Raw genomic sequence first — 24,089 nt, 5'->3', positions numbered from 1 at the left:
CAGCATGTTTTGGGACTGGGTATTCCTGGACTTGATAAAATACTGTAGTGCTGCCCTAGTCACTGAGCTTGGCCACTACTTTAGTTTTCTTAATGAAAAGACAACTGCTACTATTTGTTCCCAAGTGACAATCTGGCCAAGTGGCAGTTGGGTTTTTTTGATGCTGGTATTTTTTTAAATGTACATCTACAGACTTTTTTAATATGGCAAATGGAGTGAAAAAGCCTATAAGCCAGTTATAATTATAAAAACAACTTTAATTACTTTTTTATTTTTTTTGCTTATGATTTATCAGATTGTTGGAAGGATATGTACAAGTCTGAGTTTTCTAACTAAGACAGCACTTCGTTATTTTTAAACTTGGTGTTTTATAGTAAGAAATGTATCATTTGTTTGTCAAATATAATTGGGGATAGTGTAGGGAAGTCAGATTTAAAATAGACTTTAAGCCTTTTTAGGCTTTCTGAAAAAGGATAAGTATCACAAAATGTTACAGAAGACAGTATATGACATGTTCAGTAGGTAACTACAGTCATATCTAGTATGTCAGTAAACCGAGTGACATCAGATTTATTTTTTTCACTTGCTGAGGGGATACTTGCTCAGGTTTTAGGAGAGTACAAATCACGCAAATGACAGTGCAGCTTTTCTTACCCTGAGAGCCAAAGGACCATTACTTTGTGTTTTGCTAATTACCTAACACTTGGCTGCTTATGTAACACTTTGCTTTTGACACTTTATTGGAGATGCATGGCATCATTTATACAAAGCTTTGTGTGAGTGGCTGACATCCAGAGATGGATGAACGGCTGCAGATCATCTGCTAAAACTCAGCTTTCTGGTATTCACTACTGAATTTTGAACGAAGTTTTCAATTTATGGTTTTCTCATGTTTTCACGTAGCTGAGCTTACTATGGGGTTAAACGTAGTCTGTCTTTGTGGTTTGTTTTTTTCTGTAACTGAAACCAGTAACTTACAACCCTGTTGTCCCAAAGACCAAGCCTGCAAACTGCACGATTTTTACCGCACCTACAGCAAAATAAGAAGACAAATGCTGCAGAGTGTCTGTATGAAAATGCCCCAGTGTTTTTTATGGTAAATAACAGTGGAAGAAAACTACTCTTATGAATATGCACAGTGAAGACTGGTCCTTTATAGGCTAATCCGGTAAGTCCACAGATATGTACAGACTGGCTCCTTAGATCAGCTGGGCCCCTACAGAGAGCTGAGTTACTTGTGTGATTTGCTAAACTAAGGCAAAAAGTGCAAGAAGCAAATAAATGACTCTGGTTTTTATGTAATACTGCTTAGTAAAACAAAAGTTTAGTTGCATCATTAGTAAGAGCTGCTTACACTATTTTTACATAAAAATTGAAGCTGCTGCTACTAATAAAATGGACATTAGTGACTCAACATTCCTAATTTTTTTTTTAAGTAAAACTGGCTTTAAAGGTGAAGGAAAGTAAGGGTATCTCTTTTTAACTGTTGTAAGTGAACCTGTTTTGGGAATTCAGACAAGATGCAAGAGGGGGGAAGCTGCTGCTGACCTGCAGTTTTCCACCCTTTGCACACACTCTGCATTCAGATTGTAAAGTCTATGGCATTTCTCTCATAGTGCAGATTTCAGTTGCAGTTGCACAGTGCAAATTTTCAGTTGCATGCTTCTGTAAAATGTAAACTCTTCTCTCTCTCCATGAAACAAGGTCTTTAAATACCAGTTCAGAGCAACAGTTTTATTTAATAATTAAGCCCTGTCCTGTTTCTTCCAGAAGCCATCAGACTGCCACTTGCTATGATTCTTGATTATCCACCCCTTTAAGCAGGATTTTCTTTTTTCTCTTTTTTAATAATCTGTCTGATCCCTAATACTGACTCAGTAGTTAATTCCTCCTTTACACTTCTACTCCCTTTTGGATTTGTCCCCCATTCAGGCTTTGTTGCAGTGACCATCCCTGTTGGGACTCCATTGGCCAGACACTGCTATAATGTGAAGATGCCAGTCATGCTTTGCTGTGCCTGGCATGTGAAGACTGTCTTGCTGTGTGCACACACTGCTTAATCTGCTTCTCTGTTTCAGTGAGCCACAAAAAGTTCCTGCCTCTGTGGTACTTTGGCGGAAATAATAAGTAAAAGGAGGTGGGTATTTCACTTCCCATGTGCATTGGAGTCTCTCACGTGTATGCTGGGATCTTGTACAAGAGTTAAGTGAATGGCTACAGTATTTTGGCTGAAGTGTGAAATAATGTGAATGAAGCAATTGCCAAAATCATTCCTGGTAGCAGAGAGCATATTGCTTACCTTTACCTTTAAATTACAGGAATTACTCTTAGCAGTGAGCTAAAGTTGAATAGCACAGTGTGTCAAAGTACCTGTGAAGAAATCACAAGGCAGCTCACTAAAATTCTGAAGACTCTGTATGATTTGTTCTGGAATGCTAATGTTAGTAGCTTAGCCACGACTTGTCCCAAGTGCAATATTAAGAAATTTTTAATGTAATCTTTTCTACTTGAATACAGTCTATATAAAATGTTAAATATCCTATATTGCTGACAAGATATGGGATCAAATTTCTTTCCAATAAATCTTCAGTTTAAAAAAAAAAATGCATACAGGTCTGCTTTGTTCTCATCTTACCTTGAAGACTAGTTGAAATAGTGACCACCATCATCCACCAGCTGATTTTAAAGAGAATTCTTGCAGTCTGCTGAGACTTGGCTTAAGGTTAATTGTGGTTGTTGCAGTTAGAGTCCAGCCCTTTGTGAATGCTAGCATTAACATGAAGAAATCCAGTTCTATTTTAAGTTGCAGCCTTCTGAAATAAGAAATTCTGTGCAGCTTCTCCGTCTGTTTCACCAGCTGATCAAAGGGTAAGTTCTTGTTTTTCTCGGTTTAGAGCATTCTCACCTGTCTGTATTCACTCTCCCAAAGTAAAGATGGACACAGACCTAACAGGTTTTGCATGCTAATGGTTTCTATTGGTGAGAGGACTACTAAGTTTCTGGGAAGTTGAAAAGCGAAATTTAACATCTAATGCACTTACAACACTGTATGGCAGTAGGCTTAATGGACTACAGCACAAGTGATGTCCCCTTGATCACAAGTGATGCTGATGTGTTTAAAACTTTCTGGAGGGTCTACATGGTAGAAGCATATACTTGCAGCCTCCGGTGAAAGCAGGTCCATGTTCCTACAGTGCTGTCTTCTGAAGCAATATGCAGTGTAACTGCCGTTAGGCAAGTCTTAAATATTCACAGGAATAGCTTTATGCTGTTAGGAAATTAAAGATGGAATAAAAATGTAAATGCCTCATTTTTATTTAAGTGGTCCTTTGACATGCATTATTTTCAAAACTGGAACTATCTACAGAGAAGAGCTTAAGCATCTCTAATTCCAGAGGATGCATAGTGCCTGTAACAATTAAGGAATGTAGTGGACCACCCAATTCCACACTGGACATCTGCTGTAGTGTGCCTGCTGCAATCTTCTCATCTGGAGCACCCACACGAGCAAGGCCAACACAAATTGTGTTTTCAGTAGTTTCTGTAAGAAAGAAGATTAAATGCTTAATTTATTGACTAATGATCCCATCATAAAGGAAAAAAGTACTCAAAGTGCTTAAACCTTAACACTGCTTTCTTAAACCTTCAATTATTAAATTATTGGAGTGGCTCAGAAAGAAGATTATTCTTCAAAGAAAATAAAGCTGTATCTTAAAGATGTTGATAAGGAGGAATGGGAAGGCAGCAGAAGTAGAATATGTAATTCTTTCATGAACTGTATTCACTTTTGGGAAATGGCTGCTTCTGATTATTCTATATAAGGGATAAAAGGAAAAGATTTTCATTTTAACACTATTGAAGGAATAAACTTCTAAAAAGAGGAATAGAGCTAGGTGAATTTTTATTAGAAAAAATTTTATGTGACACAACTGAGTCATCTTTATAGCTGCTGTGAGTTTACCCTTGGTTTCAATAAACATGTTTCACAGTTTGCTCTTGACTACTGTTAAGAATTCAAGGTCAAAATCACAGTTCTGCATCCTTAGATTAACCTAGATTTATGCTGGTATTCATGTAGAGCAGAGCATGACCAGTCTAAGTAAAATGTAGCAGAGATTTTTTTGAAGCTTGACTGATCAAAAATGCTCCAAATCCTTCCACCTCGTGCAACACGAATGGATCAAAGAGCTCATAGTTACAGAGGGATAGAAACAGTCCGTGGTTTCCAAACTGAGGCTTTGACTAAACCTCCAGGAGCCACTTTTGCACCTTCATCTCTGCTCACCAAGCTGTGCCATGTTCAAGCTCAGCTAAATCCATCTTGACTAAGATTTAAAGCAGCCTAAATCCACTCCAGAGCAAGAGAATGCCAAGAGTAAGAGGAAGGGAGTGGAGCCCAGAAGCTCATCGAGGGGTGTGACTGGAGAGGGGTAGTAGCAGACACAAACATTGCAGTCGTATACCTGGTTTTTCTCCTTGGAGCCTCCTGTTTTGAATAATGGCAAGAAGCTGCTCTGCAGCTTGATTCACACTCATGTAGCGCGGTGGCTCATAAATCTTTCTTCCTCTGCCGTGAAGGGAAAGTAGAGAAATTTCACATATAACACATTTCATTATCCCCAGCATTCTTGCAACTTATTTCAAGAGGCCTCTAGACAGCAAATTGAACATAACCAGGCCCAGGCTCTCAGGCTGGGCTTTTTAGACAAGAGTGGAATTTTTAAGGAAGACAGAAGGCTGTTGTGCTCTCGCCACACCTGTGAAACAGCTGGGCCTCCAGCTGGCAGATCATTTGAGTCCTAAAAGCAAATTCAGCTGCTAGAAGCAATATGCAGGTTTTGCAGCTACTCCCAAAAGATGCATTAGGCTTAAATTCAAGGGCAAACGACTGTTTTTCTGTCAAATGCCCTGCAGACAGATGATTACAGACTAGAAATATATTCTTAAATGAAATGCTGCTTTCCTTGCCAACTGTGGACTCAGTCAAACAGATTTTATTTTGAACTCCAGAATAAACAAACCTCAATGATACTGTGAGACTTCATAAACGTTAATTTAGACCAGTTACAGCACGCGTATAAAGGAACCGTTTATATTCACCACTGTCAAAACACACAGATTGCAGAGAGATGAATAAGATGTGGTAAGAGCTTTTTGAATACAGTTAAGCGAACTTAAGAGCATTTTCTATATATTGCTTATTTAACTGTTTAAAAAGGTTGGTACGTATTCTGTGTTTCAGACTGTTTCTAGCCAGTGTTACAGAAGAATAAATTTAGAACACTGTTTCAGATATTAATCTGTTTCAGGAGGTGACAGTAAAGGAATAACACTTCATTCACCAAGCAGAAGGCCTACCCCATTCTGACCTAGTGCTTCTCACAGCAACAGTTACAAAAAAGATTATGCTCTGCTGCAACTCCATTCAGTTACTGTAAATAAAGCCAGGTCCTATTGCAGTGAACAAAAGAGTTCCACTCCTTGTAAGAAACAAAAGACAGCAGCCACTGAGGAGCACGAGAGGAGAAGGCAGGTAAGTTCAGTATTAGACCATGGGCAAAGAACCTTTGTTCCTTGTACAAAAAAAACCTTTGTAAGTGCACTGTGTGTTTCTGTATATTTTCAAAATGGTGACTCACTTCATGAGATTCTCCAGAGACTGCTCCTTCACTTTAATATCTGTAGAACAAAACAGATATTAAAACACAGGTTGCCCACAAACTGCCCACTTAGTTTTCTATGTAGGTAAAAACTTAATTAACGGTTTCTATAAAATTTATAACAAAATTTTATCTATTACAGGAAAAATTGTACTGTTACATGTGTTAATTAATCAGAAAGTATTGTGACGTTATGTGTGCGATTTTACCCAAGACAGGGCAAGTTTCACAGATTTCAGAGCAACATAGCTGAATAAAAAGACAGCTAAGTATACAAATAGCAGGCATATTTACCATGGGATAGCTAAATACCAGCACATTTGGGCATACCAGGGTATTGAGGCTACTCCTAAATCATGAGCACTTTGTGGTCCCCGAAGGTAAAAGAGTATGACTGACCGACAGTGATTACATCACTGGCCTGCAGGAACCTGACTTTCATTAGCACTTCCTTCCTGTCCCAATGAAAATTTAGAACAATCTCCTATTATGGGGGAAAAAAAGGCTTGGGCAAAACTGAAATAGAAGGAGTGAGGGAGGTAAGACTCTGCACAGATGCAGTTTTATGAAACTAATTGACCATAATTCCTCCAAGAGGAATTCGAATGTTACCTGTATTCAGATGTCCCCCAAAAATTATAATTTTTGATAATTTTGAAAGCTGGATACATTTTTAACCTTGGATTTTATAAAAGTATTGCTTAATTATATCATTAACTTATAAACCAAAGTGACAGTGCAAAGCTGCAAGACTGAAAGTGCCCAGTTTACCGAATTGCATATATGTCCATGAAGTCACTTTGAATTCAGAAGTTTATCAGCGCAAACCTTTTTAACATCACATTTGCTTATACAGTAATCCAGTCAGTTGGATAAACACAATACAAAGACCAAAATGACCAAGGGAACGATTAGTTTGGAAATGGGTAGTTTTCAGCTGTAAGTAACAATGAGATGCAGCTACCACAATCCCTGAAATGTGAGATTTATAATGCAATTTTATGGTTTCCAAATTTTTACTCTCTTGCTACTATGTAAAAAAATTTAAAAGGGACACCATAGAAATTATTATACAAAATATCTAAAGAATACTTTGTTTCAACATACTGTAGCTGTAATAATCCTTGTCTGAAGCACTTGTCAGCTCATCCTTCTTTAAAACAAATTACCAGAATTCTGATTTTTAGCCAATTTTGAAAACAAACAACTTTCAAGGCATTGGAAAGTCTGATGTGCAGTGATGCATACACATTTAAAATTGTTTCCTGCTCAGGATCCTCCAATTACCACAGACTTTGTTTTTACTTAAGATATTAATTTATTTAGCCCTGAATGATTCCAGCTGTGTCTAAACTATGATACAGAGAGATATATAACTATATATACAAATAATGCAGGTGCCTTATATTTTATATGCTGGGAGTTGCATAATCCTGAAGGAGTTACTTATAGTAGAGTTTCTCATAAAGTGGCTGTCAGCTGAGGGCTGTTGGGTAGGATAAAGATCAGAGAGCACCGTGGGAGAGCCTGGGACAGTGATGGGGTGGGAGCAGGGTTCCATTTCAGCTCCATGATAGCAAGGATTTTTTAAGCACTGAAGCTTCTCACATGACAACTGCCTTTGGCCAAAAGACCCTTAGATAACTTAGGAAAAAGAATATCACCTTACAAAATACAAACGTGGCTAAAAGTATGATTTAGCTCCCCAGAAAGTTTAAGTGTGTTGACTTAATTAAGTCAACAAAAGATGGCTGCTAGTCACTGCAATCTGCTTGGGATGCTGAGCCAGATCTAGCTCAAAATCTTAGTGAACTTAAGAGCAAAAATGGACCTTCTGCTCCTATTTGACTTCTACAAAGGCATCAGTAGGGATTTTCTGAGAAGGAATTACAGAATTCCTGGCTGCTGTAGCATGAACAACGGCAAATTGACTCTAAGGACCCATGCACTAACACTCCAGTTTTTTGTGTTATTTTCAGAGATACATGTTAGCTGAGAACACGTTGAATCACAGACAGCATCCCGTGCCTGTCACTGCTGCCTCTGAGTGCTGCGTTGGTAATTAAGGAGCCCGGGTAGCTGCTCACCAAGTAAGCACAGGGTGTGCATTCCACTCCGCCTGTTCTTCTCGATCTTGTCAAAAAAGCTTTCTGGCTTCCATGTATCTGTCCAGAACACTATAGAAACTGTCTCTCCAAAACTGTACAACTGTAAAACAAAGCAAATGCAGCAACATGTATATGCAATAAGAAAAAATTAGGAGCATGCAATAATGTTAAAGAACAAGTAATGAACTACCTGTAAAGTTTTTACCTATCTCTGCATTCACCTTTCCAATGTATATTAAACAACTTCCAATATACCTTCTATTCCTTGTTACTTAATTTTGAAGTCCTTTTAAAGGCACAAACTTTGTAAGATTAGCACAGAAAGTATTACTTTTTATTTCTTATTTTGCTTAAGGCTAGGCAACTTCGAATAATGCCATAATACAATGTTTTGATTCTACTGATACAGTAGTATTTAATTTAAAATGACACTTTCCTGCAGTTGAAAGCTCTGTCATGCAAAAGAAGCTACAGTCTAAGGAGACAGTGGATGTGAAGATCTGAAGAAAGGACAGATTGCACATGAAGCAAAGAGGTGCAACATTGTTTATGCACATATGGTAAGAAGAATATTGCTAGCAGATTGTATGTCGAGCATACTCACTGATTCTGTTCTCAGTCTTAACACATTTATTACTGTGAGTCCCTAATCTCAGTGAAGACATTTGAAGCAATAGTCTTGCCAATCACCTCTGGTGATGCAAAAGTGAAAGTCATATGTAACCTAAGGCAATATTTGGCTTCAAAGTCTTTGTAATCAAGCTGAAAAAGGGCAAAACCATGCATCAATTTTGGTCAATTCAGCTCCAGAACAGGGCCGTCCCAGATGGATTTTTACAGCTTGCCAATGTTCTGTCTGCTCAAGCCCACCAGAGAAACAACAGCTAGATGGTCTACCCTTCCCACTTCCTCTGGACTCCTGGAAGGAAAAGATGCTTTTCCATGCCCATTACAAGAGAGACGGTGTGCGCTGTTGGCAGAGGACCCTGTGTAGAAGCAGCTCTGGCAGCCCTGTGCCATTTGGGGATTTCCCTATACAGACTTATTTTACTGTGGCATTAGGTTGTGGTTTTAACTCCCTTATGCTGGCAGAACAGAACTTGAATCAAAGCAGAAACATGTTTGTTTTCAAGGGACCGAAAGCTCAAATTTTAACCATTCATGCTGATAGAAACAGGGTTTATTCAAACATTCCTGGAATACTACTGAAAACGTTTCCTCTTTTAAGTATTTCATTCTAGTGCAAGGACAAGAACACACAGTGTACATTTCACAACCTAAAGGTTCTTCCAGTAAAGTAAATACAGGTTGAACCAAATGAATTGCTCCTGATGTAACTTGTTAACTATTTCAAGACTGTGTTCTAGAAAATTTAAAAAAAACCCCATACTATGCTTTGCCTATTTTCCATGTGGCTGCCTAGAACTTTTTCCCATTACAAGAAGTTTCTCCCCTTCACTGTTAGAACATCTGGGAGCAAGATACCTTTATTCTCATTGGTAGTATCCCTGCAATCTTCCACAACTGCTGAAATGTCCAGTACCAACCCAACTAACTGCTTCCCATCTGCCACCTGAAAGCCACTGCAGCCATTTCCCAAAAGCAGCAGTCCTTGTTCAGGACAGAAAGTGGCCTCAATTAACCTTAAATCTTATCTTGTCCCTTTGGCATTTCAATAACCTAAAGGAGACAAACTTCCACCTCTGCCTTTGACGAAGAAAAGGATGGGCAGAAGTGGGCAAAATGTTACTATCTGATAGGTATTTTGTTGGGAATCAGAACTTCTAAACCACTCTGCCACATATTAAGAACAAGTTGGGCATTCAACTTTATACCCTACAGCGCTTGTTCCAATTGTTATCGTTCTCTTTTTCCATTATTCGTTACAAAGATTCTCCATCCTTTTTGCCAACAAGAAGTTAAGCAAGTTATTCTTTTTGTGCAAGTCCTGCCAGTCAGAGTCACTGAATCTCTCCTTTGTTTACCAGGTTTTGCATTAAAACTAAAGTCTGAATGTCAAAAAAGAGTAAAATGTTTTTCTCAGAAATGGCCTGTCTACTCAGTAGAAATAACTTCAGAATACCTTCATGAAGTATTGATATCATAGAAAACTACTTACAGTCTCACAAAAATACACCTGTTTTCTCAGCACCTGGAAGTACAGAAGGAGCTTCTACAACAATAAGATGGAATGGGACATATTTTATTAACCTCCTAGAAATGCCTTTGCAGCTTATAGCCCTGTACTAACTAACCTTGTGAAGAACAGATTTCCTAGCATTAATGCACACATATTTTTACTTTAATTTAAAGAGGGAGAAATACTGCTTTGGAAACTTTCTGGTACAGCATCAGTTAGAATGCTGTGGAACTGAAGCAATAAGTGGATACCTCTATTGTGCTTGACTATGTGTAACCAATTACCTTACAAACACTTCTACAGACACAAACCACTATTTCTTTCTCATCCAGCATTTGATCTCTGCAGATGTGTGACATTATGCAAACATAGGAACTGCTCTTCCACCAGGGCAAGCCTGCATTAAAGGAGCAACACATGACTGTGTCAGAACTTACACCTTTAACACCTTCCCTGTACCTCATGCAGATCAATTTTTTCCTAATATATATTCCTCTGCTGCGTTCTAATTTCTGCCTCTTGAAATCATGTGAAGTATCCGACTTTCAAGAAAAGCCTAGGTGCAGAAAGAGCAATAAATGTAAAAAATTCCACTACTGTTCTAAGGACTCAGCAGTTACAGAAGACAGCAGGTCCACTAGAGTCAGAACCCACTGAAATTAAAAAAAAGTTCTTTCCACAGACCATAAAATGCTAAATAGGGCCCCAAAACTCCAGAAATCACACTTGTCACTGGAATAAAACTGTTCAACATGCTTGTTAACCAAGGTGTATTACAGCACAACTAAGGATTAATGCCATGCTTTGAGATTGTTCAGAAGAAGTTCAATCAGGTGTGTTTTCAGTGAAATGATCATGCTGTGCATTTGCTGGCACAGCTTTAAAGGGAGGCAACAGCAAGTGAAGTTTCACAACTGCCTGTGTGCTGCACTCCACATGAAGCACCTGGCATTTAGAAGTAGGTGATATCTGTTCTGTACAAGCCAAAACATCTCAAGCATCACACTTGCACTAATCATCAGATTTGTTAGAGTGCCTACATTCTGCTCAGGCACCGAAGTGCCAGAATTTCAAAGGGGCTCAGTGAGATGGTTGGACAGATATTTTATGCTCTCAGCTTGGAAACTAACCTTCTTACCTTCTCCCCAATGCTCAAAAACATCACAGAAAAATTTCAAAAGGTCATTTTGAAAGACCTCAGTCTTTGGAAATACCTCTCCCCCCCCACCCAAGAAGTAACTGGCTTAAGCAAAGGTTTGTGCACTTAAATTTTGCAACACAATAGCTGAAAGTCGGGAAAGGAAGCCAGAACTCCACTCTGAGGCAATGCCCTGCTATTAGAGTTTTCTGCCTCACAAAATACTGCAGAAAACTGTGCTTCAACTCAGAGTTACATCACCTCAGACCAAGCTATAACTTCCTATTTTATTTACACACGTAACATGAAAGAATGATTGACAACTTTTGGTACTGAGGTGCTTGTTTTCAGTTGGTATTTTAACCCTTATGTTATTGATATTTCTTATTTTACTTCTTGTTTATATAAGCAGAAATGACTAAAAATCGAGAGGCCAAAATAAACTATGAGAGAAAAAGTGCTGTACCGTGATTTCACCTTGGAGAGCCTGTGTGCAAGTGACATTTCAGTGAAAACTACTGAGCAACTTTGTTAAAGGCCAGTCTGAAATGACATCAGACACCTGAAACTGTCCAGATCAACCATCCTCACTTCAAATGTGGCTAATCACCACAAAATCACCACAAAAATTTAGGGCATAAAAAGAAGGAACAAGGCTGAGACTAAATAGGGAAATTGAAAAAGGAAGATCTCCCATCCCGTCTAAAAAGTACTAAAGCAAGCAGGAGAGAAGATGCAAAATAATATTAAAGGGCAGTAGGGCAACAGCTGCAGAGAAACCAAGAAGTAAACATTTCAAAATACAGACATTTATTTTTACAGTATCTTTCCCAGAATTATTGCTGTATCAGCTGCAATGGTGACAAAGCAATTTTTCACTTATGAGCCAACCTCCTTTCCTACAATTTCAAACAGCTTCAGAACTGGTTATGTGGCAGGAGAAGAAGGTAAAATGAGTCATTGCATTTTTCAGACCTGCTACCTGTAATACACAACCAAGTACCTGAAACCCCATAGCACTGATGTGCTACTCAGCTGTGTTCTGTGAGGTGGTTGCAGGTTACACTGCAGATAGTTCTCACAGATGAGTTCTGTCTGAAGGCTCTTCACAGCCTGATCACATCCCACTGACAGAAACTAAGAGGCTTTTTCTCCCAAGACTACTCCTCATTGGAATTTGGAGACTGCAGAGCACCTTGCACTATCCCAGGTTACTTCCTAATAAATCCCAATGAATATACACAGAAAAGCTAAGACACGTTTTCTTTATCTTTGTCATAAGAATTCTGACGTGATGCTATGCAGTGTTCATCCTCAGAAAAGCGGAAACTTAAAAGTCAGATTTTTTCCCTTTATCCTCTCTAACCCGTTAACAACCCTCTAGACCATATACATCGGATTAAAGGGCTTCTACTGTTCTTTATATTATATATTTTTGCCAGATAGCAGCTTAGGCAGTAGTACAATCATCAACAAAGAGGTAGCAAGAATCAGTCAACCTTTGGTTTTGCCTGGAATTGAAACAACCACAAGCCTAGCTCTAGGTCTTTACACTCCCTTATTTAGTAGCACAGACATTTAGCAACTTCGAATGCCTCTCATGAGAACCTTCACATGAAATGGAAAGGTTTTGCCATTCACACATATGTGGCTATGACTCCTTTTTGTACTGCAGGCCAACAAATTGGCTCAGCTGTCCCAAAAACCTCCAGTCCCCTAAGTACATGCCAGAGAGAAAAGGAACTGTGAAGAAAAGACATTTGGCTGAGGGAATCCCACTCCACATGATTGCAGTCTTCAGAAGGCAGCTGAGAAAATCACATAAAAGCAGCTGAAGGAAAGAGCACATTTTTCTATGGCTGCCTCTTGTATCTGTGCTTAGGAAATAGCCACTCCACAAGCAGAATAAAATTCAGCTACAGAAATACTCAGAAACTCCACAAGCAAACTTGAATAGGAGATTTTCCCTCCAAGGTAATGTCACCTTATCTTTAATAACCTTCTAAGACTCTTTCCAGCAATATCAAACAATGTTTCCTTCCCACCCTGGTGACTTAGGTTACTAATATGAAATAAAGATAGCTAAAAGAAAAATACCACAAACTGTTCTGATTAAATGGATTTTTCTGGGTCATGCCTGTTGGTGACAAATGGCACTAAGTTGGACAGCAATTGTGAGTAATGAAGTGGTGTGACTAGCACTGATTTAACCTTTAATTGGCTTGAGAAAATGCCAACTTCTAAAATGCTCAGAAGCTGGTAGTAATTGAGAAAACCAAGTAGTGATGGAAAACAGTTTAACTGTCAGTGAATAAAAACCTTTTCATGTAATGTCCCTCCTATTGGAGCAAAGAGTGTTTTTGAAGATTAGGGCACAGAGGTTCCACTACTGCAGCTACTACAGGTTTTCTATTTGACTACAAGCACAGTGATTTATAATAGCATCCTTCAGCTTCCTTATCTTTAAGTAATATTTTTCAACTTGACACTAAAAAGGTACTCACCTGTTCAGTAAAAGCTCAAAAATAATATAGTAAGCATTGCTTTTGCATAAGTGATCACCTGGTAGCAAAAAGACTATTTTCTATTTTATAACTGTAATTGTCTTACAAGAACTAACTGGACTGCAAACAAAAAAAATCAAGATGAGTCACTGAAAGAAGCAAGGGAACATGCAGATGTTTGTTCTGAAGCTATTCAGGTGGAAAGTGGGTACATCTCAAAAGAAAGGCAGGTCTCTGCCGTAACATGTTTTTTTTCCTAGCTGCCCTACCAAAATATAAAGCAAATGCTTTCAAAATGAGCAACACCACTCAGAAATGAGTGTCTCTTTTTAGTCTTTTATCTCATCCCTGTCTTGCCTCCAGCTTTCCACTTTAGTTCTAAATCTTCCTTTTTTATGTTAATGCCATTATCTCAGCTATTTTGAGTTGCATCATTCCTTCACTTGCACCACAGGTCAGTATGATGCAGAATCTTCCTCATGTGTTTGATCATCCATACTTCTACCTCAAAGATATATTACCAGAATTGGGTCAGAGAGAATTCTGTCCTGAAAGCATCATTTTGGCCAGTGACCTTCCCAAACTAACCCAGATATCATGCAGGTTAGGAAGAAATAAAAAATGTGTAAATTAGAGATCCTTAGTTTTCTGCCTCTTTATTCTAGGGCTAAAAGCCTTAGCAATAAGCCTATTCCAAAAAACTGAGTGTGGGTACAGGTAAAGCCTTGGAAGTCAGGCTAGCTCTGCCTCTGTTCTCAGCTGCAGTGCTGAACCCTAGTCAGACAGAGCCAAGGCAATGTCTTGCTCATGGGGTACCTGAGCAGGGATAGAGCAGAGCTAAGCCTGTTACCTAAAACACTAAGCTTTCCAAAGCTATGGAACTACTGTGAAGCTGCTGATGAGAAGAGCTAGCCTGTCTCACTTGTTACCTGCCACTAGAAGTGCTCTCTGAGAATTTTTGCCTTCCCTCGAGGATGTCCCCTCTCCCTGACTTTCCTGGCAGTGTGTACACATACCAAAGTGCCTGACTGTCTTCACTAATGGTGTTTCCCCACTTCCAGAGGAGTCCGAGAGATAAACGTACCTACGTGTCAGACTCTCAGATAAGAGGGGTGAACCTGCAGAAACATGAAAAGAGGCACTGACACATGGCCACTCTTCCTGGCTTCTCCCCCCAACTGTATTCATTTGTTTTTGAGGGAAAATATGTTCTTCAGCCTTGGAAAAAAAAATCTGGCACAGTGAAGCACAGCAAATCACAGAGCCTTATGCACAGCCAGACTAATACTTTGCTCAGTTATACTATTCTCTGCTTGCAATAGCTACACCTCATTGCATCAATCTGTAAGAACTTCCAATAAGTTCAAAAAGTTTAATTTTCAAAACCAAAACCCCATTCTTTTCTTTTTACAATCTCCAGTCTTCCAAAACAACTGCACTAATTCTGTTAAATAGGCAAGATAGTAAAAACAAAGTATTTGAAAGTCTTTACAATCTATGAATTGAAGGTAACAAACCATCACTAATGCTCTACTGACTTCAGTAACTCGCTACTGTACAGGAGAAGTGCACAACTACAACTACAGAATGCTGTTGGCTGTACAGAGACATTGCTCTGATGACAAGAGCCATGTTCTTCTCTGAACAGACTGCACTGTAGCTGCACTTACTGAGGGCCTAATCAGCAGTTACAGCTCACTACGCACATGGCTCTCAGAACAGTGTATAAAGGTGTTTCCTGTTTTTCTCGGCTAAGAAAGAGGGTTTGAATCACAATCAAAGCAAGAAAAAAAAGCCAAGCCTTTTCTGTGGTAAAGCAAAAGAGGAATCCCTCCTATAGTTGAGAGCAACTTTGCAATTTGAGACACAATAACTCCAAAACTAAACTGATGGTAGGAGACAGCCATGAATATAAAGACTGTTGAAAGAAATTATAAACTTTCACCACAACTCTAAATCACAGGCTGCTCTTTTGTAAGATACACCTCACTTGCTGTTTGCACCTGTACTGATAACAAAGGAGCAATGAAGAGTTAAACATATAACTGGTTATCATCTGTCTGGTAATACGATCACTATTTCCTAAATGCTTTATATGACAACAGGAATGAGAAGGCAGCCCCTCCCAAGCCAGAGAGGAAAAGGGGACTAATGCCAGAGTTTAAAAAACAGACCACGTTTCCTTCATAGTCTGTTCCCTTCAGCATGGGATAAGGAAATAAAATAGTAAACTAATCTCCAAAACTCTGCATAAGTGAAAAACTTTATGAATTGTTTGTAATATACTCCCAGTTAGTTTTCTGGTCTTTCTTTCAAGGAACCTAGAAGTTCTGTACTCTTCCTTCCCATGCCTGGCTGGAGTTGTGGGGGAAGGAAACTTTCAGAAAATTAGGAAAACTCTTTGGGCTTCGCATCTTCCTTCTGAATGAACGTAAGAGAACAGTAAAAAAGATAGTGACCAGTAGAAACTACTTATCAACAGTCAGATAGCAGAAGCAAACTTTCCACTACCATGAAGCCAAAAGGGGAAAGAGAGAGCCCCAGCCCCAACTCCTGTGTTACCCGCCCCAGTAAGTGCAGTCATGCGGCAGCTGCCATCTGTCTCTGCATGTACATTTTAGACACCAAGAAACTTATTTCCGTCCTAAAAGATAATTTTGCCCAAGTCTTGCAGCAGTAGGCAGGTATCACTGAGAAAGGGCTCACAGGAAGAATTATATAGAGTGTGAATGCTATGCTGTGTTTCCTTTAGCATTAGCATTCACCTCTTGGAGCAGGTGTCAATGCACTGTTGTTGAACTGCCAGATCAGACACGGCTCTCAGATTTCTAATCAAAGCCAAAGATAATACTCAACTTATTGCAACAGATTTTCTGCTGTTGGACAGCATTGTTAGTTCAATGGCATTTGGAGTACTGGAGTTTGTCAGGGGAAATTTGATGGTACCAGTTGTTTGCTGAAATTAAAACAAATTTTGTTATTTTATGTACAGCTAGGAAGGAATTCCTCTTTCAGTGATGAAAAGTTATTGTTCAAACCCTCAACTCATCTGTAGTACATTTACATTGCTGTGCTTGGTAAAGTGGGAAATTGGTTTGGCTGTTCCCAATTCTGAACCTTGAGAGGGCAGGTCCTATGTTAAAGAAATGAATGAAAACAAGAGGGGGAAACTTCATCTAATTTATATGTGATTAGTTATGATTCATACACTGCCATAACATTTTTCATGCAGGAAAAGTAGTAATGGACCTATACATGTGTAAAAGGAACTATTTTCTTGGGGAGCACTAGACCTTTTCTACTTTAGCCATTCAAGATGCACAAAAACTGTAATTTGTTTGACGAGTCCTTGGCTGGGCAAATCCCTCCTCTCTCATCAGATGGGCAAAAGTGGAGATAGATTGAACTTGGAGAGAAAGAATGCAATCATATATGAGACTTTGGAATTAGTTATGAGTTGAACATATAGACAAGCTTGTGCATCTGTTTCTTTTATGACAAGACCAGCATACTTCTCAACAGGATAACAACCTTATTTAAGAGTAAACTTATCAGGTGACCATGAGTAATACAAGGAAGCCAACATGAGTGAAGTTTTATCTGCAAAATAACCTTAAATATCAGGGTCTCCTGGGGCAGAGGAAGGTTAGAAAGCAGAGAAGAATAAAAGTGTTACTACTCATTTTCATATGTGCTCGTCAAAAGGGACTTTTTCTGACATGTTGCATGCTGAAAAGGAAGTGTTAACAAATTCTGCTACGGATCTTCAAAGCTGAGACTGGAGCATGAACTGCCACAGCAGTAAAAGAGCTCACCAATTCTAAGCTTAGCAGTTGAGAAATAATATATATGTATATACAAAGTATGCATATATATAATATATGCATATACAAAAATGTTACCTGTAAACCACAGCAGCCCACTGCATTCATTATTGAAGCATTATGAATGACCTTGTAAGGAATCCCCAATTTTACTGCACGTAGTACTAAATCACTGTGTGTTGTGGCCCTGTGTTAAGAAAAGAAAGGAATTAAAGATTGAAAAGATGGAAGTTACCAAGTGTTACTAGCATAATAGTTTGTTTTGAAAGTGAAATTAAACCCTTCACAACAAGGGCAATGCAGAGGAGACAATGGCGACAATATCCTGACCAATTGTTACAGGAAAGTAAAAACTCCGGTAAGGTTTCCATATGTCATCTTCCCTAGCTGAAATCACAGGCATCTTCAGTATATTACAGTTCTTTGCAGCTTTCTGGCATCATTAAAACTGTAACACGAATACAACTGTTACTTTATAAAGTAGCTTTGGCAAGTACTTGAAAAGGAAAGCTCCATTTATCCTTTGTCTTCTGCAGGTATCTGTGGAACATGTGTTGAACTGTAAAGGTCAACTCTATTTGGCACAGACTTCCACAAAACTCCAGTACTGCACAGCCGGGCCCTCTCCCATCTGCACCAGCACGTGCCAGGAAAGCAACACAGTCAGACAAGAACTCCGAATGCACAGGGGTGAACTGCAGGCACTACTTAGAAAAAACATCCTTAGACTAAATCACCTTTCATAAGATTTAACTCAAATTAACAATGCCTAAATCTGAGTGATCAAGTTTAATCTGAAATACTTAAGAAAATTCTAGTTAAGTTTCAGACTGAGCTAAATTTGGCTCCAGGTCTAAGACTCAATAAACACCTTGCAGTGAGTGACTACTGCAAAAATCACTGGGCTTATAGTTATGCAATTGAGATTAGAGCCCTTCTAAAATGATAAGTACATAGAGATCAAACAAATCTTTTAATTGCAACGATGTTTACATGTGTATTTGCTCGCATGCGTGCTTATATCATTCCCAAGATGTACCACAAATTTCTGTGTGGCAGTTCCAAAGAAGGAAGGAAAGGAAGAAATAGCATATGCCCATCAGAACAATGAACTAGGAAAACTGCTTTCACCCTGGCCTTGTGCAGTTACCCTCACAGAATTCCCCTGAATTTAGTCTGATAATTTTGACCCTGTGTGTCTGACCAGCACCAGTCAGCAGGTGCTCCAGATTGGAACACAAATATGGCAGCAGCTGGCAAGGCTGTAAAGATCAATAATTTTAAAAGAAAAATCAATTCACTGAAAGAAAAAAAAAATGAGGAATCTGAATTTGATAACTCTGAGGCCCTTATACAAATAGGCTCCCAGACCTGGGAGAATGCAGAAAAATGATCTAAACCAAACACTTTAGTTAGTAAACAAACACTGCTCCTGATTTCCATAAGCAAAAGTGATTTAAGAATGTCTGATCTAAGAGAAGAAGTTTTACAGCCTTATGTTATTCCCTTCCCCTACAAAGGACGAGGAGCACTGCAGGATTTTGTGGTTATGCTAATACTGACCAAGGGATCAGCTGGCTTTATTCACTAAAATTTGCTCCAGCCACTATTCTCTCCCAGTAGATCTATCTATAATGACTGTAGCTAAAAGCAGAAGTGCCCTCATGAGTACTCAGCTAATGCCAGCAAAGGCTTCATGGAGTCAGCCCTCTGCACCCAAAACTATAGTAGTATTTTCTGTCACTGATACAGATTTTAAGTTTTATGGGTAGTAATAATACAAATATTAACACCAGCCTAGCGTGGTGGGCTTTCCACTGTTCCACGGAAATTGCCAGGTTCCTGCAAGCACATCCAGAGCTGTTACCACACACGCAGATAAAAACCTGCAGTGAACACAGTGAGGAGGATGAGGGGGCACAGCTTGCTTTATTGCTTTAGCCATTAACCACCACCACTTGAGATTTCCTAAGGCTGCCAAGTACTCTTCTTACCTGCAAAGAGACTGGAAACTCTATGATCAGCTGCAGTCACATGACTTCTATCATCCTTTCCTCCCCTGTGGCTTCTCTTAGGACAGAAACCTTCAGTACTCTTTCCTAGTAACCTCACAAACCCCTAAATCCTTAGGGCTCTATGTGGGCACAGGAGCAGTTCTAGCTGCACTATTAAAAGCTAAGAACATAAACATTTAGAGAGAAGCAACTCCCTCAAAAAAAAGGTAGTTTTCTACAAGTATGTAGTTCATTAACCAGAACTGAAGTATTTTGACACTGAAACTATTGATAACTGAGACAGCTCAAAATACTGCTTACAAGGGTACAGGTAATGTAGCTCTACGCTCTACATGAATCCTAATTTCAGTGTAAACATGTACTGCAAGTATAATTAATATTTCTGAAATACAGGATCATCTGCCCATAATAACTAGCTTAATATAATATTCTCTTGCCAATTCCCTTCAACCTGTATTTACATAAATTATCTGCTTTTGACAGATGTGCACACCGCTTCTCTTTTTCATAAACTCTCTATTTTTTCACTCACAAATAAGGTGCTTAGTGATTTGATTTTTCCTGTGCCCCTTAACACTGTGGTATAAATCTTGAATCACCAGCTGGAGACTAAAAGCTCTTCTGTGTGGCTTGACAACACAGATTGATGATGCCTGACCAAAGAGACAGAAGGAGATCCTTCTGGTGATAGAAAAAGACTATACTTCTCAGCAGGAATAAAAAGTGGAAACAAAAGGCTTAATAGACCAACATGAGAAGACATGTATAACGACATAAGTGATTTAAAAAACTGGCCTATATCAAAGCAGAACCACTGTACAACCAATAATCTGTATTCATTCTAAAACAACTGAGCATAAAAGCTGCAATTTATAAGTACAAACAGAAACTAAAAGAATACTCCTCCAAAACAGCACATTTCTTAATTATGGGATATCCTAAAATTTCTTCTGTTAGCAAACAAAACATGAAACAAAATAGTAATTGTAAATTAATAGAGAATAAAATTATAATGAATGAAATTATAAGTGTGTGCTGAAGGAAAGATTCATGCATCCACATTCCTATCTATAAGAAACATCTGGGCAAGAAAACTCCAAAGCAAGATAAAGTGTAGGCAATTGCATGTATATTTGTAATACAATAAAGGGTATGCAGACATAAAAAAGTGCTTCTGGTCTGAAAATCAGCTTCTTCATAAAGAATTACAGTTACGGAGTTGGCTTCTTCCTATTGAAAAAAAGAGTTATCAAGCTAGAGCAATAATTCAAAAGTTGCTTTATCTTACCCAAAAGGATCCCCAACTACAAGAAAAGCGACATCACAAACATCAGCTTCTTTTAAAAGGGTATCTGCTTCTTGCTCCACCATTTCTCGGTCGGCCAAAATCAATTCTTTTCCATAAAACTCTTCCTAGAAATTGAAATTAATATTAAGCATCAGAATAATACAGTTAGGAGTGGTTTTGTATCTCTCTGGGTGCTCACTCAGGAACATGGATAATGGACACTGGAATAGCTAACTTTAATATTCTCCCCAGCAGTCTGCCCCAGGTCTTGGAGAACCTCACCCCAACTTGGCAGAATGCCCGAGCTTCCCATAAAGCAGCTCCTGAGCTGATAAAAATCAGTCAAACACTTTATTCTGATACTGACTTCTTTTTTTTATGTCTTCTGTGTCAGCTGAGAAGCTGCCCCACAAGTAGCTCAGTCACACCTGCATTCTGAAGGTACCTGGCTGGGCTCTTGGTACAGTTAATTCAACTGGCCATCGTACTGTCAGGCATCTCCCCTCACAGTCTGAGCCTAACTGCTTAGCTTAGTTATAATTCTGACGTCAAACCAGATACAAACACCACACTAGCTATACCACGACCTGTTTTTTCAGATTTTTCCTTAGAACATTTAAACAAACCACATCTAAAGAATGATTTCATATTAATCCTTCGCCTTCAGAGTTCTCTTTAAGAAATACTTTACCATGTATACAGGTGAAGATGCATTTGTTCATTTCCTTCACTTTTCCTCAGCAGCTCAGTAATCATTGTGTCTCTTTGTATGTTTTAAGTGCCTTTATTTCCCGAATCGATTTCACATATGTAATGAAACTTCAGTTAGTTCTAGAACATATTGTCTGACCATACTGAACACATCTGTCTCTAAGTCATGTGTCACCATGCATTTCACATCCTCTTTACATTTTAAGGTATATTTTCCAAGGCAAAGACCAGAAAAGCTGTTTTTGTTCTAAGTAGTATACAGAAAACTTGGGTGGAATTGTGAATAGTAACCAATATAAATAAAGAATTGATAAAACTATTAAGTCATTTATGGCCCAGAAAGAAATTTTTATGACTTCTGTGACTGTGCCCACAAAGGACAGTGAATTGATGAGAGAACCATCATACTTGTACAGAAGTGGAGCAGTGCTTCCATAAAAAAATCCATCCCATAGCCAGAGTACTAGGTATGGGACTCTATAAAGCAAAGCCCTCGGTAACACCACATCCATTTGGGTGGGCTTATCATTGCACCAGGCTGACTTTAGTCCAATGCTGTAAACAAATGCACACTACAGAACATATTGGGTGCAGTCCCAGGAGCACACCTTTGTTTGTTTTCATCCAAGGGAATCTATTTGCATGCTTTGAGACTACTCCACAATGCTAATCAAAGCATGCTAATTAGAGAATATATAGAAAGCACCCTCCTGGCAATGTAGACTCACTGGGAGGCCACTGGGTCCACACAGTTCTTTCACCAAACTAAGGGCCAATTTAGATGGTCAACATCAAATAGCTTTAAATACATGTTTTAGGCCAACAAGATAAACTAAGCAAGTCATGTCACTTGAGTTTTGAGGCCTGATTTTAAAAGCATCAGTATAGAAGGATTTCCAGAAAATTTCTGCAGGAAAGGATCTGTTCTTTACTTTTTGAGAGCTTTCCCATAACTTTTCATGCTGCTTAGGAGAGATTGACCTTCAGATCACTAAATAAACCATCCAGCATTGTCACTTGTCTGCAAACTGGGCTGTATTATAAACACTTGGTGATTAATTCCTGTATTTCCTCTTAGGTGGTTTCAGATAAGGTATCTTTTACTTTGTTTTTATTGATCACTTTTTCCAGTTATCTCATCTTTGGGACTTCAAGGTTTGCAAAAGACTTAAAAGAATAAAAAAATGTAACAAAAGCCCCCAAAAACCAACAAAATAACCACACCAAAATATTCAGCATTTCTCCATTATTCAATGTTTTATTTTCAGATGGCTAGGAATTCTTTTTTTTTGAGAGAGAGAAAATGCAAATTTTGTGAAGTAAAAATACCCAAGTAATCTTTTCCATTTAGCAATTTTCCAACTATCAAACAACAAAGAACATTTTGTTTTAATGGACTGACTACAATTTAGATTGCTTCAGTGTACTGAAAAGAAACATAAAAACACACATCATATCTTCATTCCAAAATACAGCAGATAAACCAGAGACGGCCTCAAATATTCTAGCCTACCTTGTATCCAGAACCCATGTAATGCTGACTACAAGCTAAAAGTCTCACATGCTGTATGTATATACAGGTATGCATACAGGTACATTATGGCTATACAGCACCCAAGACCCAAACAGCATCTCTGTACAGTACTGCACAGCTTCCCGGGAGGAGACATCCCTGTTTTGTGGGCAGGTATGGTCTTTTGTTGGTATTATTTTGACATTAAACTTCATCTTTCTGTGACCACCTATGAACCCATCAGAGTTACAATTTGTACATTTGACTACTGTTGTCTTCTGTAAGGTTTGTTTATCTCCATGTTGTTCAACAGCCCATCTCTGACTGAACTGTACCTGTTCTGGGAGTCTCAACCTGGTGAGACAGCTTGGCCCACGTGGAAACATGGAAACATAAGACAGTCAACTTGTTATTCCCAGTAGGCAAGCCACAACGCCTCAGGCTGATATTGAGGCCCAGGGCTTCAAAACGTGTTTTATTCTGGTATGTCTTTTGGGCTTTTTTTGTTTTTAAACAGATCAGACATTTTTCTAACCACGTTCTCCACGATCTGCACACATTGGGAGAATTTGAGATGAAAACCAGTACAAAGAGTTGAAGGAAGGAACATTTTATTTTTGCCGCAGTCTTCTCGCAAGGTAGCAAAGCAACATCTCCTATAAAACGTAGTGTGTGACGGTCACGTACCTCTTCCTCTCCGCTGACCCCCCAGCCCCAGCGCCCGCCTCGCCCCGCGGTCCGAGAGGCCTCGGGCCCCGTGGCCGGACCTACCAGCGCTTCCTTGCCCACAGTGAGCACGGACGTGTAGGCCTCCAGGTACACCCTGCGGCACCGCCTCACCGCCTCCAGCCCCTTCACCGTGATGTCCTTGGCATCGCCCAGGCCCAGCCCGACCAGGTACAGCATGTTCGGGGGGCCGGGCAGAGCCGCCACCTGCCACGGGAGGCAAAGAGAACAGGGATCAGCCGCGGCACTCCATGGCCCGTCGTGACCCGGCCCCATGGGCAGGGGGACGGCCCAGCTCCCACCTCCTCGTATCCCGCCTCCCACCTCCGCGCTCCCGGCCCCCACCTCCGCACTCCACTCCCACCTCCTCGTGTCCCGGCCGCCCCTCCGCGCTCCCGCCTCCCGCCCGGCTCCCGGCTGTCCGCGGCGCGGGCGCAGGGGCCGCCGGGAGCTGTAGTTCCG

At 39.5% G+C, this 24,089-nt stretch overlaps 2 protein-coding genes across 5 annotated transcripts in view; one reads left to right on the top strand and one right to left on the bottom strand.

Moving 5' to 3' along the window:
* Positions 1-239: 239 nt before the first annotated feature.
* On the bottom strand, positions 240-24,009 carry DPH5 (diphthamide biosynthesis 5). Of its 4 annotated transcripts, none has more exons than XM_027740813.2 (8): positions 23,992-24,009; positions 23,673-23,834; positions 20,678-20,802; positions 17,453-17,561; positions 7,748-7,868; positions 5,640-5,679; positions 4,464-4,567; positions 240-3,541 (listed from the first exon to the last, which is right to left on the bottom strand). In XM_027740813.2, the coding sequence occupies exons 2-8, from the start codon at positions 23,805-23,807 to the stop codon at positions 3,318-3,320; spliced, it is 858 nt and encodes a 285-aa protein (XP_027596614.1). In that variant the 5' UTR covers positions 23,808-23,834; positions 23,992-24,009; the 3' UTR covers positions 240-3,317. The 4 variants fall into 4 exon arrangements, with proteins under 4 accessions (XP_027596614.1, XP_027596612.1, XP_027596613.1 ...); XM_027740811.2 differs by lacking the exon at positions 23,992-24,009 and adding an exon at positions 23,973-23,986; XM_027740812.2 differs by lacking the exon at positions 23,992-24,009 and adding an exon at positions 23,952-23,964.
* The window catches only part of LOC113998257 (uncharacterized oxidoreductase ZK1290.5-like), a 45,850-nt gene continuing 45,483 nt past the window's right edge, over positions 23,723-24,089 (top strand). The window contains 2 exon segments of the mRNA XM_039378332.1: positions 23,723-23,823; positions 23,826-24,088. Coding sequence (XP_039234266.1) covers positions 23,764-23,823; positions 23,826-24,088 — 323 coding nt within the window. The 5' untranslated portion in view covers positions 23,723-23,763.

This window comes from Pipra filicauda, unplaced genomic scaffold, assembly GCF_003945595.2.
Source record: "Pipra filicauda isolate LSUMZ 115617 unplaced genomic scaffold, ASM394559v2 scaffold135_size2527700_pilon, whole genome shotgun sequence".
Lineage (NCBI taxonomy): Eukaryota > Metazoa > Chordata > Aves > Passeriformes > Pipridae > Pipra > Pipra filicauda.
Note: the sequence above shows the minus strand (reverse complement) of the source record. Positions and strands in the feature narration are given on the sequence as shown.

What these genes read in the sequence shown, in the direction of transcription:
- DPH5 (XM_027740813.2), bottom strand. Translation starts at nt 23,807, where the DNA reads ATGCTGTACCTGGTCGGGCTGGGCCTGGGCGATGCCAAGGACATCACG. An exon ending in CTGTGGGCAAGGAAGCGCTG is followed by an intron (nt 20,803 to 23,672) that starts GTAGGTCCGGCC and finishes TTCAATTTCTAG; the next exon opens with GAAGAGTTTTATGGAAAAGA. An exon ending in TGGGCTGCTGTGGTTTACAG is followed by an intron (nt 7,869 to 17,452) that starts GTAACATTTTTG and finishes TTTGTTTTACAG; the next exon opens with TTGTACAGTTTTGGAGAGAC.